The 18,900-nt window shown below is 53.8% G+C and overlaps 1 protein-coding gene across 1 annotated transcript; it reads right to left on the reverse strand.

Moving 5' to 3' along the window:
* Positions 1 to 1,921: 1,921 nt before the first annotated feature.
* DBH (dopamine beta-hydroxylase) lies at positions 1,922 to 16,754 on the reverse strand. Its single transcript, XM_040607788.1, has 12 exons — positions 16,374 to 16,754; positions 13,964 to 14,110; positions 12,330 to 12,587; positions 10,755 to 10,931; positions 10,220 to 10,322; positions 8,526 to 8,692; positions 7,650 to 7,793; positions 7,510 to 7,548; positions 6,631 to 6,690; positions 5,897 to 6,024; positions 5,134 to 5,293; positions 1,922 to 2,684 (listed from the first exon to the last, which is right to left on the reverse strand). The coding sequence occupies exons 1-12, from the start codon at positions 16,752 to 16,754 to the stop codon at positions 2,550 to 2,552; spliced, it is 1,899 nt and encodes a 632-aa protein (XP_040463722.1). The 3' UTR covers positions 1,922 to 2,549.
* Positions 16,755 to 18,900: the final 2,146 nt, after the last annotated feature.

Here is an 18,900-nt window from a genome sequence, read left to right on the forward strand (position 1 = left end):
GCTGGTGCCGGAACGGGAGCACTCATGGGGGCCATGGAGGGAAGGGGCAGGGGGCCCAGGGCTGTCACCCAGGCTCATGCTGTGGGTGCTCTGCCCGCTGCTGGGTTTTGCTGCACCATGAAATCGTTGGCTGGAAAACCAGGTTTCCAGGCATGTTCTTCCCATCTCTGCAAGCCCAGATCCATCCCTCCATCCCATCTCCCCCCAGCCGCAGCCAAAGCTTCAGATCCTGCTTTGGCAACACACTTCGTTGCGGCTCCGCATTCAGAGGGGGTTTATGCACCCACCTCTGTTGCCTTCAGTGATGATTGGCATCTAAGACCCTTTCAAAAATCCAGCCTGGGGTGTGAACATTCAGTACCTGCTTCGATTTTGTTCATGGTGCTTAAAGGGCTGTCTCAGTGTGTGATGGCTGGAGGAGGTGGGCAGGATTGATCCTTCCAAGACCTGAACCCATCCGTTTGTGGGAGCGTGAGAGTAAAAGGCAAATTTGGGTTTTTAGCTGTGACCATGGAAGCGTGTTGGTGCCCAGGGGTTGCTGCCAGTCTGTGCCAGCCCCTGACTTTGCAACAGGGGAAACACGGTGGTGCCGTGCAGCCTCTGGATGCTTAATTGAGGGGGAGATTCTTGTGTTGTCCTCCAGAAAACAAAAGAAACTCCTGAAGGCAAGTGCCGTTGGAATCTGGGTCCTTGCTGCATGTGTGTGTGTAGCCTCTGAATTCACAGAAGAAGGAAAAAAAAGTTTGATGAACGTGTTTTGGCCCACGGCTGCTTTGCTGGTACTGTTTGTGTTTATGTGTACTCTGGGCTGCTGCCGGTACAGGCAGGACCAGCTAGGTGCTGTGGTGTAAGCTCGCCAACTGGGGCACCTACACCAGTGCTGCTCTTGGCCCCTGACCGCTGGTGGCTCCGCGGTCCCATCTGCTCTGCTGGCATCTTCCTGAAGGTCACCTTGAAGATGCCGCCTTTTAGCTCCCGACAGAGAGGGGGATGCATGCAGAGGCTGAGCTGCGTGCTGCCAGCCCCACAGCCTCCAGCAGTGCCGAGTGAGTCTCGGAGAAGTCAGGGAAGGTTTTTCATCGCAGGCATGCAGCCTGTGAACCCCCTGCTGCTCAAGGGAAGGGCTGGCTGCTCCCAGCCCGTGTCCATAATCGTCCCTTGCTCTGGTCCCCTTGCTGGGCTCCATCTTTAGTGGCACAGCAAGGTCCTGACTTCTGCTGAAGCTTTCACCCGCCTGAAGAAATAATTGCACTGCATGCTTTTCACTTTATTTCCCTTGACTAGGTTTGCTTGGTTTATACCCTCTTTAAGCTGATGTCAATTCCTTAGCCTTGTGCAACAAGCGCCACGGGCAAGAGTTTGAGCTCTCAAATGCTTTGGTTTTACTGGAAACGTTAAAAAGCAAGATTGGGATGAATTTTTCTCTGAATAGAAGGTGATTGCACTCCCTGATTCTACCCAGGCAGCAGGCAGAGGAGGGGGTGGCCACGTTCCTGTCTGTTTGTCCTGGGGATAAATGAGGGACGGAGCACGCTGCCTCCCTGCTGAGCCAGGGATCCGCCGCGTGCCTCTGAAGATAATGTTTTGCTTCAAAAAAGGCCCTTCTGATCTGCAGTGCTCTGACCTGAGGTTTGCCCCTGGACCCAAGGTGGCCGGGAGGGCAGGTTTCAGCTGCTGCCCTGCCCTGGATCCCACCCGCCCCAGGGCAGGCACCCAGCGGGGATGGACGGGCTCTCCTGCAGCACCACCGGCCTTCCCTTTCCTCCGCAGTGTTCTCCCTTTGAGCTCAACAGCAAAAAGCAATTTTTTTGTCTCTCCTTTTTTTTTTTTTTTTTTTGTTAACATTTAGATATTTAATGGAGTAATTTTTCCTGCCAAAAGGTTTGTCTTTCCCCAGTGTCCCTCCCTCCATCCCTCCCCCTCTCTAAACCCTTTCGCAGAGGTATCATTTGTTCCCAGCCATTGGCATCTGGTGGCGTCAAGACGAATAATCCCCAGCGTGGGGGAGTGGGAGGAGGAGCGTGGCAGGGAGCCGCAGTCCCTGCAGCAGGGGGGTGAGCGCAGGGTGGGTGTCACAGCATCCCTCCCTCCGTCCCTGCCACAGGTACTGGTGTTGGGAGAGCACCTGCGGAGCTGCCCTGAGCTAACAGGACCGCAGGGCACTGGGAAGGCTTGTATGCTGTTCTCACACAGGTCTTTGCTCTGTGCCTCAGTTTCCCTGTGGGAAAACAGGCTCCCCGCCCCCCTCCCCGAGACCTTGCTGGGTACGGCACAATAGCAAACCTCTACATTATTATTCTGGGGGCGGAAAGCAGCATTACTCAGAGCCAGGATTGCTAATAACGCACTAAATATAGCGCTTTCCAACTCCAGAGCACTTTCTGAACTCGTGCTCATGAGCCCTAACCCCCTGCAGAGGCAGGGACCGGGGCACAGGCCGGCATCACTGTGCGGGCACCAGGGTACCAGGAGAGTGATGGGACAAAGTCCCCCGTGGATGCTCCTGCCTGGAAGTGCTTTCCCTTGTGATGGAAGGAGCGGGCATCAGGTCAGTCCCTCCTGAGCTGGCGCAGGTTGAGGGGGACAGGGGCGTCAGGCTGAGGCCCCGGGGTGGCCGGGCAGCGAAGGACGGGCTCCTGCAGCCTCTCGGTGATTTTGGGAAGCGGCTGCTTCTCCCACTCGCCCTGCAAGAAAGTTCAGCACTGTGAGACAAAATTGGGGGTTCGGGAGAGACTGTATTTCTCCCTACTTGTAAAAATGAAATGACCCTTAATCCTTGAAGTGTTTTTAGCCCAAACCAGGATATTTTCTCATGAGACATTACTAATTATTTGTATTGCAGAAGCACCTACACATTCCCCTAGCAGCACAGACGTCTGTGGTGTACCATGTTGCACAAACCCACCACAGTTAGGGAGTTTCCACCCCAAAAAGTGTTACCTGCCAAGTCAGATGAAGACAACTCAAACCAGGGAGCCCCACCGACCCACCGTGCTCTCAGCCCAGCCCTGGAAAACACTTTCTACCAGGTATTGGCAGGATGGTTGGATGGAGGTGACGTTCGCAGCGTGCCAGTGTGGATGTTCACGTGCAGCTGCTGCAGAACAGGAGGGATGCAGCAACCAGGGTGAGGTGCCGTCGGGCAGAGCCGGGGAAGGGCTGTAACAGCCATCAGGGCTCAGGGTGACCATGGCCAGGACCAAACCCCCAGCTCGGTGCACGCATGGGGCACCTTGTCTTGGGGATGCTCCCTGCAAGGACCAATCTGCCGGGTTCAGCCAGTGCCAAGGGCTGAGCCCGCCAGGCAGGATCTAGCTGGAATGTGACATGTTGGTCCAGGTTAGTGGCCAGTTGGGATGCAGGCAGGGGCTGCATCCGTCTGGGCTGAGCTCTGGGTCACTGATGCTACGGCTTGGCTGCCAGCTGCGCGCTCATGCAGAAGTGTCAGCGAGAGGCTGAGCTGCAGCATGAGCAAGAGGAGGGAGGTCTGGAGCGGAGAGGTAGGGCTATGAGTCATCAGCAAGAAGATGAAAGTTGAATTTGTAGTTTCAGATTAAATTCTTTGTAGTATGTCAAGCAAAATGGGCCAGAGCCTGCACCAGCACCAGGAAAGCCCTGGGGAAAGCTGGAGGGGGATGGAGGGACCCTCCCAAGGCACATGGGGAGTGACCGGAGAGGGGACAGCATTGGAGCACCAGCTGGAGACACTTTTCCTGTCACTTATGGCTTAAGAGAGCAGTTAGGCATGTTTAGGGTGCGCCTGCTCCAGGGCTCAGCCCCGAGCCCACCTGCTGCGGTGGTCTGCCCTGCTGGTACGTCCCAAAGCCTGGGCTCACCCCTTGCCTGCTTTTGGAGCACATCAAAGGCATTGGGACTGTCTTGATAGTTGTTGTTTTCAGTGCAAGTGGAAATCTGAATATAGAGCGTATGGAGAGCTCACTGTGAGCTCTTGAAGGTGCAAGGGACCCGGGGACAGCAACGTCCCTGCAGCCACTCACAAGTGTTATCTTGAGATTTAGCTCAGTAATTAACAGCACTCAGTCCTTCCAGAAATCTTGTCAGGTTTGAGATCGCTGAACTGCAAAAACATGAGCTTAATTAGAAGCTGGCGCTTTTCTCTTGGCAGAAACAGTGTGGAATAAATGAGATGTCTTAAAATTGGGCTCGCTCTGAAAACACCAGCAGAGCAGGAGGGGCAGCTCGGCTCCTTCACCCTCGCTGCAATGCTCATGACCCACTTCGTGCCAGCATCAGCTCTGCTCCGCTCGAGTCTCTTCCTGGCCGGCCCCCAGACCTCTCTGATATCAAGAGACTTGTCTGGGCTGTAAGCAAGAGGCTTAATTCATAATTCTGCTGCTGCACAAAACTTCTGCACCACTTCTGTCCCTGCAGCAGACCTCTGCACAGCCGGGAGGTGCCAGGTCTCTGACTCCAGGGAACTGGAAGGTTTCTGTCCCCTCCAGACAGAGAAGACTTTTGCTAAAGGGGATTTACCTGGGCAGAAAGCTGGTGGTCTTCCCTGCAATCAGCTTGGCATCCTCCGGTGCTAGGGTGGATAGCACTGGATCCAGAAATAGCAGATCATGTAAGTTTATTACACTGATAAGTGGCATCGGGAGCTAATGGTGATAGGGACCATGAGTAGTTTTAAATCTTCATCACCATCATTGTCATGACCATCATCACTGGGCCTGGTTTTCCTTTAAAGATCTCATGGCCCTTTATCCTTCACATTTTGCTGGATCGCCACATTTGGAGGCTGCACAGATGCTGCACGTAATGAACTCGCTCTGCTGGGACCTGATGTCATTTGCCAAAATCCTCAAAACCACCTCACATTTCTCTTTGGTTCTGGAGCTAGCCCTGCTTTAACGCTCAGCGAAAGCAGCCTCAAAATCACTTTATGCAAATGCATTTCTTAATTGAATCGGGCCGAGCACATCCACGGTGGGCTCATGCCGTATTGTTTTAAGCACCGGGTCTGGGCTGGGCTCAGTGTCCTGCTGATGCCAGCGTTCCCTGGGCAGCTCCAGCTCGCTGCCCTGAGCCCACTGGGTTCAGCCACGTCCTCAGCACTGGAGACCTATGTCTGGGAGTTTTGCCGTGAAGCTTTGGTTATGAAGTGGTACGTACCGGGAACTGGACAGCTGAGGATTTGTTGCAGTGCATGGAGATTGGAGCGAAGCTGTAGAAGGACTTCAGCACGTCTCTGTTGAACATGTTCCAGGGGATGGAGGAAAACTGCTGTGGGACGGAGACCTGTGGGCACGTGCAGACCTCCTCATCGTTAAAGCTGGGGCAGGAGAAATGCCACACTGAAACGCAGCAGTGCTGTCCCCTTTCAGCGCTGGATGTGTCTAATTCCTCCCTGCCTAAAGCTTGGGATGGCTCTGGAGTTGGCGCTGGGAGCAGGGAGAGCACAGCTGGCACCTTCAGGGAAGATCTGGGGCCAGCCGGACTGCCCCGGAGTGGGACCCCCTGCGCAAGGCCAGCATCTCACCCCTCTCGCCGGGGGTGAACGAGCTGCCACCTGCTCCTCTGGCAGGGATGCTTGGTGTCTGCCTTGGGTTGTGAGGAGTATTTTTCACAGAAGCACTTGGTCATGCAGTGCCTGGGAAGTCCCTCCCCAGGAATGCTCTCCTTTCCTGGAGGTTCTCACTGCACAGCCACCCTTAAAGCCCTGGGTTGGCTCCCTGCCCAGGGTGCAGGGGGAGGCAGGACTGTGCTCCAGCATGCAGCCACAGCTCCTGAAACCCACGCTGCCCAAGTGCCCTTGCACACCCACTGCACAGCCAGCCCCTCAAACCCCGCTTTTTAAACTTTTTCCCAGTGTAACTAGCAAAGACCTCCGCAATGGTCCCTCTCCCCTCGGCACCACCGTGCAGAAGCTTTGTACCTGTTCACGAGGTTGAAGTATCGGTGCAGGTAGCCGGGATCCACCGCGCTTTTGCACAGCTCCAGCTGCGTCTGAGGGTAGTAGTGCACGTAGTTCACGCACATCTCCTCCAGAATGCCAAACCCACCCTGCGGCACAGACACAGACATGCTGACAGCCGGGTCCAGCTCTGCCCTGCCAGGGCAGCACAGGCAGCGGGGAGGGAAGAGGAGCACAAAGCTCACACCTGTATGTGCAAACCTGCACGTATGTGCATATATGTGCTCCTTCAGGTGCATAGGATGGGCAGCACTTTGCCCATCTGCCCTTTATGCAAGGACAGACTTTTGGGCTAGATCGTGTGGTTTACATTAAAATGCAGATTTCCTATAATCCCTGTGCTATATTTAGCTTTGTCCCTGTTGATGGTACCTCTGACAGGCACTTTTTTCGCTGCCTATGTAAGAAAATAACACGTACTGTCAAAAAATGCCACTTCTCTTTAATTACAATTAATCCCCAGTGGAACAGTTTGTGATGGGAATTAGAGTGACACATGCTACTTTTCAATTAGCACCTTAACATCCCCGCTGCAGGCGGCAGAGCCTTGTGGGTTTGCTGCTTTATCCCCCTCTGGTTTCTGGCTGTGATTCAGCCGGGGTTCATGCAGGTGCCCACTTTGTGGGTGCCCCCAGCCCTGGGGTGCAAACACACGCCAGCCCCACACGGGCACGTGAGCTCCCCCCCGCACTCACCACAGTGGCTCGGCTCCGGTCCTCCGTGTTGTAGGTACAGGTGGTGGTGAGTACGTCACCCTGGGGGGTTCAAACACAGGCACAGGTAGGTGTGAGTGTGGGGTTTCCCTTCTCCACACCGGCTGCGGTGCCGCAGGGGCGCTTGCTGAGCTTGCCCACCCCGTGAGGAGATTCCCTAGGACCATGTTACCTGCTTTCCTTGCTTTTTAAGAATTTGTGCAGGGCTGAAGCACCTAAAAAAAAATGCGCTTTTTTTTTTTTGAGTTTTGAGTTGCCAAAACAACATTTTGAGTTGCCAAACCTGTACCAAATTCGATGGGACAACAGGGACCCCCCAGAGCACAGCCCTGGGTATGGTTTCAATGGGTGCTGAGTCCTTTGAGCAGCCTCGTGGGGCAGGATGGCTCCCGTAGGTGCCCTCTGCTTTGCAACCAGGTCCTTCCTCACCCGTACAGCCCTGGGGCATGCTCAGCCTCTCTTACCCATTCCTTTGCTGCCCAGCCTCTTCTTCTTCTACCAAGCAAGGAGGGAGGGGTAACCAGCGCATGCATGGTTCACACCCACCCCCCCGAGGACCCCCCCTCTGCTAGAGGAAGCCCCGCTAAATTAGGTGCTTAATTTAGCTGCCAGCATGGTTCACTTGCCCGCACACTGGTTTTATGCTATATGGGATGGGCTCTGGTGTCCCCAAGGCATCAGTGCGGGGGTGGCAGATACAACCTGGGGGCCACAGGGACCATGTGCTCCTGCAGCCCCCAAGGAGGTCCCCGATGGCAGGGGTGATGAGGTGATGTAAAGGAGGCAGGGGTCTCGGGGCTGTGGGGTCAGGGGAAGGTCCTGTGCTATTTGGAAGCTGCAGTGGTTTTTGGAGCCACTCACTGGAAAAACTGCAACCACCTCCTTCAGCATGCGGATCTCCTGGGAGGGAAGGAAAGGGTCATTGTCAGAGCAATGCTGTGGCTCTGTGCCATGGGTGATGTCCAGCCAGGACCCCCCACTGCCCCTGCAGACCCCTGTACCTGGAAGTGAGGGCTGTAGTGACCGTCGGCATTCACGACCTGCTGTTCTCTTCCATTCCGGGACAGCACTGTCACCACTTTTCTTCCTGCCAGGTGAGTATGGAGCTGGGACGCGAAGATGCGGATGCCAGCAGTGGGCAGAGCCTGAGGGAAGGACAGTCAAGCCCCCATGCCCAACCCCATCCCTCTCCCCTTCTGCGCATCCCTTTGCTGCGTGCTTGGGACTGGCTGTCCCTGTGCTGACGCTCCCACATGGGTTTAGAGGACTGCTGTTCCCTTGGAGCAGTGAGCTCCCTGCAGGGGGACAGATGCTCGGTCTGCTGCCAGATCCAATGTATGCGCTGCAGTGCCCTAAGTCAGCAGGAGCAGCTGAGCTGGCCGTGCTGCTTGCTTCCTTGCATTCGTTAGTGGTGGCACAAATTATTCCTTTTGGGTAGGCGCTACAAAAACATGCACTAAAACTTCCTTGAGAGCAAAGTGGGCATTTTTGAAACCATCTTGGAGAGAGCTCTTGGTGAGCTCCTTGGAAGCAGAGGCCAATCTTCCCATCTCTGTAAGAGAAAACACCACCAGGGCATGGCCAGCTGGGCAGTAAGTTTGATGAGAATGGTACCCCCGGGAGCCAGAGCAAATGGGTCCCCAGGAGAGCTGCTTAAAGGGTGGGGAGGTCAGTGCATCCCAACTAGCTGCTCTCTGTTATATGCAGCAAATTTTTCTTTCCGGTGCAACCTCACGGTAAAGGGTTTGGGAAGTTTAAAACTGGGAATTGGGAGCCTGGAGCTCAGTGCCATATCACTGCTGTCTGAGACCTGGGAAAAGCCATCTGCAACCTCTCTTCCCCAAAGTGAAGCCAGGGCAGAGAGGATGGGCACTCACCATCTGCGTGCATTTGTCGGTGCAATAGCCTGTGAGGATGAAGGCATCCTCGCCTGGGGGAATGGCCATCACTGGTGTGTAGACCAAGCCCAGCTCCATGATGGCAGCATCATAGCGTCGCAGGGTGGCCGTGTAGTAGAGGCGGATCCCCGAGGAGTCATGGCGACCTGGCAGGAGAGAGGATGAGGCTGCAAGTCGCTGTGGGAGAAGTGACGGCCACTAGAATAAGGTCAGGCATGAAAGTTGATGCTGTGCTGCAGTGGGGAGAGATGCACCAGCCTCTTGCTCGCAGCCTTCTTCATGTGTGCAGTTCTTAGTGTTTCTAAATCCTAGTTACTTTCATGCAAGTCTTTATGGAGTGGCCCCAGACATGTGCCTGGTCCCCTAAGAGATGACACCAACGTGAGGCTGAATTGCTCCAAGGGAGTGAGGTAAGGAGTGCCTTTGGAGACCCCAAAACAGAAGGACAGGTCATGGGGTGCTTTAGAGAACCCCCTCAGAAATATGGCTCATTGCATCTTTAACATCCAAAAAGTTAAGGCCATGCTGTTATTGGGAGCCAAGCAAGAGGAAACGTGCCTATGGAACAAGTACTCCTTGCATTTGGAAAGCTTCTGGTCTTTCTTGCATTTGAGTTTGCTCCATTTAACCTTCCCTCAGGAGCTGGTGGGAGCTGGAGAAGACCCGGTGCCCATGGTGTGGCAGATGCTGACCGTGAGGCGGGCAGAGGCAGCAGCCAGCTCTGCGGAGATGCAAAGCCGAGCTCTGGCACCCATTTGCCACCCAGCTCTGAGAGCAAAGAGACAGGGCAGGTTCAGCAGGTCAGCAGGGGTTCAAGCCGGCTTTGAACTCCCTGTCTCTGGGCTGGAGCCCACCCAAGGATAAGAATAACGGGGGAGACACTATTGGTTAACATGAAAAAGCAGATAAATTATGAAAGACATGAGCTCTGTATTTATAGACGTGTTTCTTCTCGAGTTGCCGAATGTGCTATGATTGATCCACAGTACATATGCTCTGGTCTCCTAAAAATATACTTGGGTAGTCAAGAAGCTACTTGTTTTTATGTTAATGAAGAAACTGGGTTGTTTGGAATCCTTTTCTTTTTTTTTAAATGTGTCTCCTGACAATGTTATCGAAGCAGGAGTACCAGTAAAACAACATCTAAATTCCCCCATCCCCAGCCAGGCTGCTGCTGTCTCTCTGGTGACTTCGGCATTGCTGTTGCTCTTGGCTCTGAGCTCAGACCCACCACCACCTTGCGCAGAAATTGGAGGGACTCCCTGTGGCAGCCCAACTAGATGCTGGTGATGCCTTGGATCATGCCCTGCAGAACAACATGTAGGGGCAGTTTTCTGCCTGCAGGGCTGCAGGCTCAGCCGGGCTCCTTTCCCCAAGCATCCCTCCCTGCTGCTGGGCATGCACAAGGATGGGTCCAGCCTCCGGTGACGATGACTTTGCTGAGACCTGAAAGGCAGCAGCATGGTGGGGATTTTACGTATTCCTCCTGCAAGGACAGATCTGGACCATCAGGTCTCCAAAAAGTTGCAAACAGGGCTATGATTTGAGCCAAGTTTTCTTTCTGTATGAAACATGGAGTTCTCCCCAGCAGGGCAGCAGCCCCTGGCATTTACCCAGCTCTCCTGCCACTGCCTTGCTGGGGAGGCACCAGGCATTGCCACGCACCCACTCACCTTTGAACACCATGGGATTGTGATAGTGGATCTCAAGGCGCAAATATCTGGAGGAGCCTGAGCCACCGAAGGCCAGACCTGCTTCTTCAGGGTAGTAGAAAGCCTGGAAGCAGAGGGAGGGTGTTAAGGGGGTGGTGGACAAGGCTGAAAAGTCTAAGGGAAATGTCTGGGCATACACCTGACCCCCACTGTGGGCTGAGGGACATGGCTGGTGCTCTTGGTTGTGCTTGCTGAGCTGGTCTTGCTTCCAAAAGCTTCTCGCATGCCAGCATGCACGTGCAATGGCATAACCACTGAGTAGGGGCATTGCACCAACTCATGGCACTGAGGAGGTGGGCTGGGGTGAGGTGGAAACTCAGATATGTCCAGCGGGAAGGATGGGGAGGTCAGACAGAGCTGAACCCAGCAGGGAACGGGGTTGGGGCAGCCTGCATGGGGCGATCCCAAGATGGGATTGGGAAGGGTTGGCAGGCAGCAGGAAAGTGGCCAGGAGCAAAGTTTTCACCCAGGGCAGAGGGTCCCATCTCGCACCCACCTGCGCTCCCATGGCCCACGCTGCAAGCACGTGCCTGCAGTAGTTGAGCCGGTTTGGCTTCATCTTGGAGTCGCAGGGCCCGTTGTACTGGGGGAAGCTGTCAAACTCAGCAGCACACTGGAAGACTTCCATGTGGTGGACCAGGGCCTCGTTTCCTGCCGTGATCACTGGCTCATACTGCAAAGCAGCCGAGGAGGAGGACGCATTAAGAAAGTTTGGTGAGAGCCCACCCCCGGGGGCTGCTGTCTGTGCAGGCTCCCCAAGGAGCCCAAGGCAGGTATGGCTGCTATCCCTTACCGAATGGGGGGCAGTTTCTGCTGCCTGATGGGGAGGGAAGGTTGCTCTGGGCATGAGGCACCAAGGGCCAAGAGCTCCTGGTTGGCTTTGGGACCAACCCAGAATCCACCAGAACCCATAGAGAAACTTCTCATCCCTTCTCCGGTGACAGATGCACCTGATCAGCACAAGATCTTGATCTGCTTTGCGATGACTGAGTCCTTTGCCATTTTTTCAGGGCTGAGGTGACCCTGGCAACACTGTTCTTTCCTAAAGAAGGTCCTGGCCACGTTGTGGTGGCTCTGCCTGCAGCTATTGAGTTTTGGTTTTGGCCACCAGCCGTTTGGGGCACAGAGAGGGGGATCGGGGGTAGAGAGAGTGACTTCAAACAAGCCTGAGGACCGGCTCTGGCTAAAAGTGCCAGCTGTAGAAATGATCCGCAGCAGCGGGAAGGTATCAGGAGGTACACACTTTTTACTTACACACAGATGATTCATTTCACACCATCTGTCGGAGAGAAAATCCTCCTTCTGAGTTTTCCTTTGCAGCGTCGTCTCTCCCCTATAAATCACTAAGCACTCGCTTCGGCTCGTGTGTCAGGTTTTCCCTCTCCCTGTTGTGTGGTTTTGACCCTGGGTGCAACAGGTCATCTGCCGAGCCACCCCCACACCTGCCGGGGTGATGCTCATGGTGGACGGTACACCTTGCCCCAGTGCCTCCACTTTGAGGGAGGCAACCCAAGCACATGCAACACGGCTGGGCAATGCACACAAGTTGCATTTACATCTGTAACCCCTTTTGTGGTGGGTTGGGGTTTTTTTTTGAGTATGCCTAATCTTTTAGAAGCCAGCTCATATCCTGGCTTGCTCTGCCCTGCACTTGCCAGCCCTGTTCCTTTGTTTCCCGTTTTATATGTTCCTTATGGTTCACTGTGTACCATAATCCTGCTGAAGGTCTGTCCTTGATGGCTACAGCTCTGCCTTCTGCAGGGGGTCAGCTCTGCAAGGGAGATGCTCTGAACCTAGCCTGGTACCTGCTGGATGTGCTGGCTGGAAAGTCACCAACCGGCCACCTCACACTGAGAAGATTCTGATTCTGAAGTCTCTAGGAGACGTGAGGATGCTGCTGGCTGGTGGGGTGGCTCTGGGAGATGTTTTGGTACCATGTTGTGGAAGACATATGGGTCTGAAAGCCTCCATGTGAAAGGGCAGGGAAGCGGTGGACTTTGCAGAATGGCTGAATGTCAACATGACTGCTGATCTGCACCAGGGAAAGCAACCCTCTTCCCCTGCCTCTTACCATGATAATATGATGTTTGGGGAAGCTGTCTGGCAGCTCTGTCATGTAACACCAGTAGGTTGTTTCCTGGCTGGGAATGACAATGTCAGGGGCTGTTATCTCCATGGTCTTCATGTCACTGGGCAGCTCAGGGATGGTGATGTTGGGCTTTAGCAGCTGCACCCTCTGCAGTCCCCTGTGAATGGCAGAGATGTTGATGGCTTGGAGGGAATGGACCGGTTTTGCCAGGATCCCGTAGATAAGGTGCACAGTGCCATCCTGAAGAGAGAGCAAAGTAGAGCAGGTAGCTTTTCATGGTAGAACACAAACTGCATGGACTATTAGTGCTAGTATTGGTGGCACAAACCCAGGAGTGGGCCTTTTGACCCATCCCCAGATGAGAAGCCACCCTGGCTTCACCAGTAGCTCACTTTGCTGTGCTGTCCCAGGAAGACTGTAGATTTCAGGCTATTTCTTTGGCTGACGTGATCACAGAGGGTTCCCTACTGGTTGGGAGAGTCTGAAAAGTTTTCCCTAGATGGCATCAGTTCCGTGAGAGTAACATCTCTTCCCTCTTTCAGAGCTCCTTGTCCTTCCTAAGCTCCAGGCTGGGACAACCACGTTGGTTCAGGGCTCATCCCACCCGGCAGCACAGCCCCAGCAACAGCCATGGGCAGCAGCCTGGGAGGAACATCAGGAACAAAACTTCTCCCTGAAATCCTCCCAAAATCCTCCCATTTTCCTGGCTTCTGCTGGGGGGTTACCGCAAGAAGCTCTGCTGAAAGTCTACTGCGAGCAAGGGAACTGCTACTGAACCCAGTGAGCTCTGGGCAGGAGGTAAGGAAGAAAGGAAAAAGAGAATATTTTTTTCTTAAAGGGTCATGGAATAAAGACCTGCAAGTCTATTCCCGGCCCATACACAGATTTTTTTCCTCCAGGGCTCTCTGTGTTTTGGCAGACGGTAGACATTTCTCACCACAAGACAAGCTTTTGAAAACCAGCAGCAAAAATTGAAGGACGTTCTGTGCCCACGTTGGCTTTAAAATATCCTGCCCATCAAAGGCTTTCATCTGAAATGAGCCTTGCACTGATTCCTGCCTGCACACAGCGTCCATGGCTGAGACCCTGGAGCTCTTCAGCATCCCTACTGGGAAGGTTTTGCCCAGATCCCATCTCATGGGGGAGCGGTGAATGCAGACCCAGAGGGACTTCACCGAGCCACACCGCAGCAGCTCTATCTGCCGTTGCTTTGCTCGGGCTCCTGCCACAACCCTCCTCTTTGCCTCCCGTTGAACAACACCAACGCCTCTTTGTAACACTCCAAACAGTTGGTTCCAGACTGCAACCGGAGTGATGCAGGAGGGTATTTATATAGCCTTAACACATGCTTAACAGGAGTGGATGATGCAAACGAGCTAAAATCTACACTTTATAGAGGTTTATAAGGGGTTGTAAATAGATCGTGCCAAACTTTACTCGTGTCCCAGGACTGACATCTGTAGCACACTTCCCTTCTGCCCTAGACAGCAGAAACATCTGATGCTGCCCATGAAAAAAAACACTGGTCAGGTATAACCACTCAGGCTGGGGTTTGGAGCTCTGCCCCATGGGACAGGGCTGGGGGGTGCTAAAGCAGGGTGAATGCGATGCCGTACCTCTATAATGTAGTCCTTGGGGTCACAGGTGCTGAAGGCTCTTCTGAAGAGGAGGTAGAGCCCCTCAGGAGCCCTTCGAGCCCCAAGGAGCTGGTAGTCCTGCTGCGAGTCCATGTGGATCTGCCCCGTGGCATCGCTCCAGGCATCCTGTGGGATGAAGAGCATCCTGCTCAGCCAGGAGGCTCCGCTGGCCCTGCTCAGCCTGAGGAGCCCACGGCGGTGACCTCCGACAGTACCATGGGTTGTGGGTTCCTCCTCCTCTGCACCCTCTGGTTGGTTCACCCTCCACATCCCAGAGGTGGAGGGAGCCTGTTTGGTTGCCCCACGCTCCCCTCCAGCAGCCCACAGGCAGAGCTGTGCTGGCTCAGCCCCTGCCGCGAGACCTTCGGTGCTGAGCATGGGCAGACCTGTGAAATATGTGACCCAGCAATAACAGTCTGCAGAAAAGACCTTTACAAGCTGAGATGCGACTGCGGGAAAGGACATGGGAGGAGGAAAGCCTACAGGGACACCTGAAGGTGTTGCATCGGGCTGTGCTGTGTTTTGGGTGTATTTGCCTGGGGGGGGAACTTCTAGAGGGGTGTTGTGCTATCCAAGACCCTTGCCACACACCCACTACTCTCAATTTAAGATCAGACCCTTGCTGAGCTGTAGTGTCAGCCTTAGAAATTGCTACCCTTTTCAAAATCCTTCATTTGTTGTGGCCAGGTTGTTTCAGGATGCTCGTTGTTGACGGTGGTGACAAAACCACACTGAGAAGCAAAGCCCTAAGTTATCCTGTGTTTAAGGATTTGAAGGTTTGGCATATAAAATCCTGCAATAATTTGGATTTGAACAGTGTTTTTGTCTTGATCTTTTGCATCTCCCGTTGATATATTTTGTTTACTGAGAAAAGGCACTTAAGAAGTACCTCGCCCTACGTACACAAGTGGCATCGGTTCTCTTATCTTGGGGGACGGGGGGGGGGCGGGACGGGGGGTATGACACAGAAGGAAAAGAATAAAGCATCTTGGCATCATTTCAGCCAGAAGTATAGAGTCATATTTCGAGAACATATTGTCCTTAGAGGGGGAGAGTAAAATCAGCTACATGAAGCTAGCATGACATTTGTTTTCATAGGAATATGGTGTGCAAATTAATCTTGTAGTACATGGGGGGTTAAGCATCTGAATCTTTTTAACAGCTGACATACTTATCCGGAAAACAGGCTGCTGGGAGAGAGAAAACCAGGACTGGAGAGATTTATAGAAATCTCCTTGCAGGATGCTGTTCAGCATCAACTGAAGAGAAAGCCCAAATGCTGCCCCGTGTTTAATTCAGCGCCGTTTGTCTTTTCGGTGAGCACACGAAGGCAGATTAGAAATGATGCTTTATGTTTTTTTAACATGACGCTGTGAAATACTGTAGCATTTGGGCTACCACACATCCTGAATGGCTGGTAATTAGCAGGAAAACAGTACAGATAATAAGCCCTTCTTTTCATCCTTTCATTACACTGCAGATCACATTGCGGCGGATTGTGAAAGAACGTATTTTATGATTAATTTGAAGTAAGCAGAGAGGTAAAATTTAACTTACTGGAAAGCCTCACATGGGGAGAAATGTGAATTGCTTTCTGCAGCCAAGTGCAATTGCAATAAGCCTGATGTGGTGGTCTGGGGATTTGAAGCTGCTGGAGAGCACAGGGGTGGCTACTGTAACTGCAGCCCCTGTGGCAAGGCAAACCAAACAAGAACCTGGGCAAGCGAGACTGTGTCAGAACGGACAGCGATTTGCAGTAGCAATCTCAATCAGCAAAATCAGAAATGGGTTGCCCCCATCTACTATCACCAAGATACATTTGCCTGATTTCAGAGCACACCGTGCCACTGGCCGGTGGCCGTCAGGCTGTGTTTTGCTGTCTTGGCGATCTCTGCGGTAGCATCGAACTTGACTCCAGCTGGCTTGGTGGTGCTGGCAGGGGCAGCCTTTCTGGCTGAGAACTTTTGCACTGTCTCAAAGTCAATAACAGGAGCTGTGCTTAATTTTTAATGTGACTGACAGCAGCGCACAAGGTGTTGATGCATCCTGCGTGTGTGAGTGCGAGCTGGTCTGTACCATCACCTGTTGGAGCTCTTTGCAGCTAAGCCAGTAGGGGTTCTGCTCCATTCACCTTGCTGATGTGCTGCTGTATTTGTTCTTTTTCTCTTTGGGTTTAAGAGCCTATGCCAAACCCACAGTGTAGACCTGATCTGTGCGTTCCTCCGGGATAGAAACCCCCAAGCCCTTTGGGACCCCGTCCTCCTGAGCAGCGGGAGCGGTCCAGCGTGTGCCATGCCCTGGATCAGCCCCACTCCTTCCAACCACGAGTCAGATTCACGCGCAGGGAGGCAACCCCAAAAGCAGCCATGCAAACATACAAGCGACTCACCCCAAAATAGGAATTGTGCCCGTCGCTCCAGAGCACGGCCAGGTCTGCATTCTCAAACTCGCCTCTGTCCGACATCCCAAAAAGGAGCCCAAACTGAAGGTCCTTGATGAGGAGCTGGAAATGCACGGCTTGCTCCGTGTAGCTGACGTTCCAGGAGAGCTCGAGCAGCCCCTGGGGATCGAGGGGCACTTTGTAGGGAAAATCACTCTGGCGGGGTGCCGAGCCCTGCAGGACCACCACCAAGATGACCAGGAACACAGCGATCATGGTGAAGTACATGGATGCCACTTCCCGCAGCTTGAAGCTGGGGCAGGGACAGGGCTTGCTCCTGGAGGTCTGCATGCTGGGCAGGACGGCACCCCTGCGCCTGGCTTTGCCCATTTATGTGCTGGCCCTCCTGGGCAAGCCGGGGAAGTGACACTCTTTAATTGCATTTGGTTGTTGGGAAATTGCACTCTTGTATTGACACCCCCACCCCGCCCCCACCTCCTGGCCAGACACTTGTCATTCGCTGCTTCCCTTTAATTGGTTCTAATTGCACATGGACATTATCAATAGCAATTGAATTTGACTGAGCTGATGTTATTCGCTCTTAAATCTTCCTTAGTGGCTGGGAAGGGCTGTTTACTCGCAGGCTGCTTGTGCTGAGCCCTGCGTGGGTACACTCTGTGCTGCTTGCGCTGCCTCTCGCCCGGCTCTGCGGCCAGCCCTGCCTGCGCTCTGCGGGGCAAAAGCTCCAGGATAGCAATCCCAGCCACAGATCCCATGTCCTCCTGCCCGGGATCGCTTATCACCCCAAAGGTGGCCAGACTCGGGGGGGATCAAAGCCCAGGATCAGCTGCCAGACAGGTGCAGAGCCCCATTCCTGCTCCCTGCCCATGCTCTGCTGGGTGCAGGCCAGGGTATCACTATGTGCATCCCTGTTTTCTTTTTGCTCCTCTGAGTAACAATGCAGGTCTGTGGCTTGCAGATAAGCTGGCCCAAGCGCAGCCAGAAGACCCCTTGGCTCCCCCCAAGCCTCTTGCAGTGTGCTGTTCAGGCTGTGCCAAGGTCCAGGCTGCACCACGGGGACCCTTCCAGCTGCATGTTCCCTCCCAAAGACCCCACCAGTGGCATGAAGCCCACGGAGCCATTCCTGTGTTTGTTTATTTTTGGAGGCTGGCCTCCTTGGGGACACGTTTGCATGAGATGTTGCTGAAAACTGAGCCGAGTCAAGCAACTCAGAGCCCCGTGGTCCTTGAGTCACTGCTGGGTTGAAAATTAACCTCTCCGAGCCGACTGCAGTGTCATTTGTTGGAGTTGTCGTGAGTGTCAGAGCAGGTCCAGAGGAAGGGTTCCAGGAGAGGACATGTCCTTCTCATGTTTTGGGTAGTGGCAATGGTGCTTCCTCCTCTAGCATGCCAGCCCGAGAGCTCAGCTGGAGACAGTGTGGGAGGTAGCTGTTCTCTTCCCACGTCAGCCTCCATCCGTTTTTTAACCTGTTAATAATAGTTTTGCATGTAATCGTGATCACACCTCCAAGAAAATGCTGTAAAAGTTTATTTTAGCAGGGTCTGGCAGTGCTGAGCTGGGGTCCTGGCATCTCACAGAGTCTTCCCTGCGCACCCCAGCATTGGAGACAACCCCAGGGGCTCCCAGCAGCCGCAGACAGAACGGGTACAAACTGGGGCAGAGTCATGCCGGCTTGTTAATACTCAGAGAAATCAGGGAAGAAAATTATAATGAAGGGCATGTTATGAGCAGCGTGCTGTATCGTTCATCGGAGTGCCTTGGATGATGCAGGGAGCACGAACAGACTCAGCCACGATGGCCAGAGGAGGCAGCTGATGGGGACTGCAGCAAGGAAGGGTGCTTACTGCCGGGAGTGTGAGCACCTCCTCCTGTCCTCCTCCAAAAGAGCCCACGGGGATGTACTGCCTGTGGAGAGCACCTCGGAGGGTCAATTTACTTTTCCAGGTGGAAAACTACAACTTTGGTAAATAACTGTCATGGGAACCGAATTCAGCCTTTCTCAGCCTCCTGCCCTGGCAGCTCCAGGCTGCTCTCCCCCATCCAGCAGTGCCAGGGGATGGTCCCCTCCCCACGGCAGCCCCGGGGGGTTTGCGGTGCTGGCATTGCCCAAATTTCACCCCTGAGAGCACCCGAGAGAAACAGGAGCCCAGCAGTGCTGCCCGAGGTCTCCGGTCATGCGGCTGCTGAGGACGTGGTGACCCGGGTGTGGGTGAATGTCCCTGTCCACTCGTCTTTTCCTCCTCGGAGTTGCTCATCCGTGTGGTACAGAGTATAGCATCAGGTGACCAGCACCTGGGGTGTGCTTCTCCTTTCAGATGAGATTGCTCTGGGATGGGACAAGGGGAGACTATCCACCCTGCACTGATTATTTAGATAATTATCCCATGATGTTGGGTAATTCAGGAATAAGAAGGCAAAGGGGAGATGCTGCAGGCTTTGAGATTGGCTTTTGTGTTTTCTAATGATGCAATTAGCACAAAGGAGCCCTGATCATGAGCAGGGCCTTGCCTGAGCT

This window comes from Falco naumanni, chromosome 9, assembly GCF_017639655.2.
Source record: "Falco naumanni isolate bFalNau1 chromosome 9, bFalNau1.pat, whole genome shotgun sequence".
Lineage (NCBI taxonomy): Eukaryota > Metazoa > Chordata > Aves > Falconiformes > Falconidae > Falco > Falco naumanni.

Excerpts from the sequence above, each read along its gene's own strand:
- DBH (XM_040607788.1), bottom strand. The coding sequence starts at position 16,754 with ATGGGCAAAGCCAGGCGCAGGGGTGCCGTCCTGCCCAGCATGCAGACC. Across the intron at positions 7,549-7,649 it reads ACTACAGCCCTCACTTCCAG|GAGATCCGCATGCTGAAGGA; the intron begins GTACAGGGGTCT and ends CTTCCCTCCCAG. Across the intron at positions 6,025-6,630 it reads ACCGGAGCCGAGCCACTGTG|GGTGGGTTTGGCATTCTGGA; the intron begins GTGAGTGCGGGG and ends TCTGTGCCGCAG.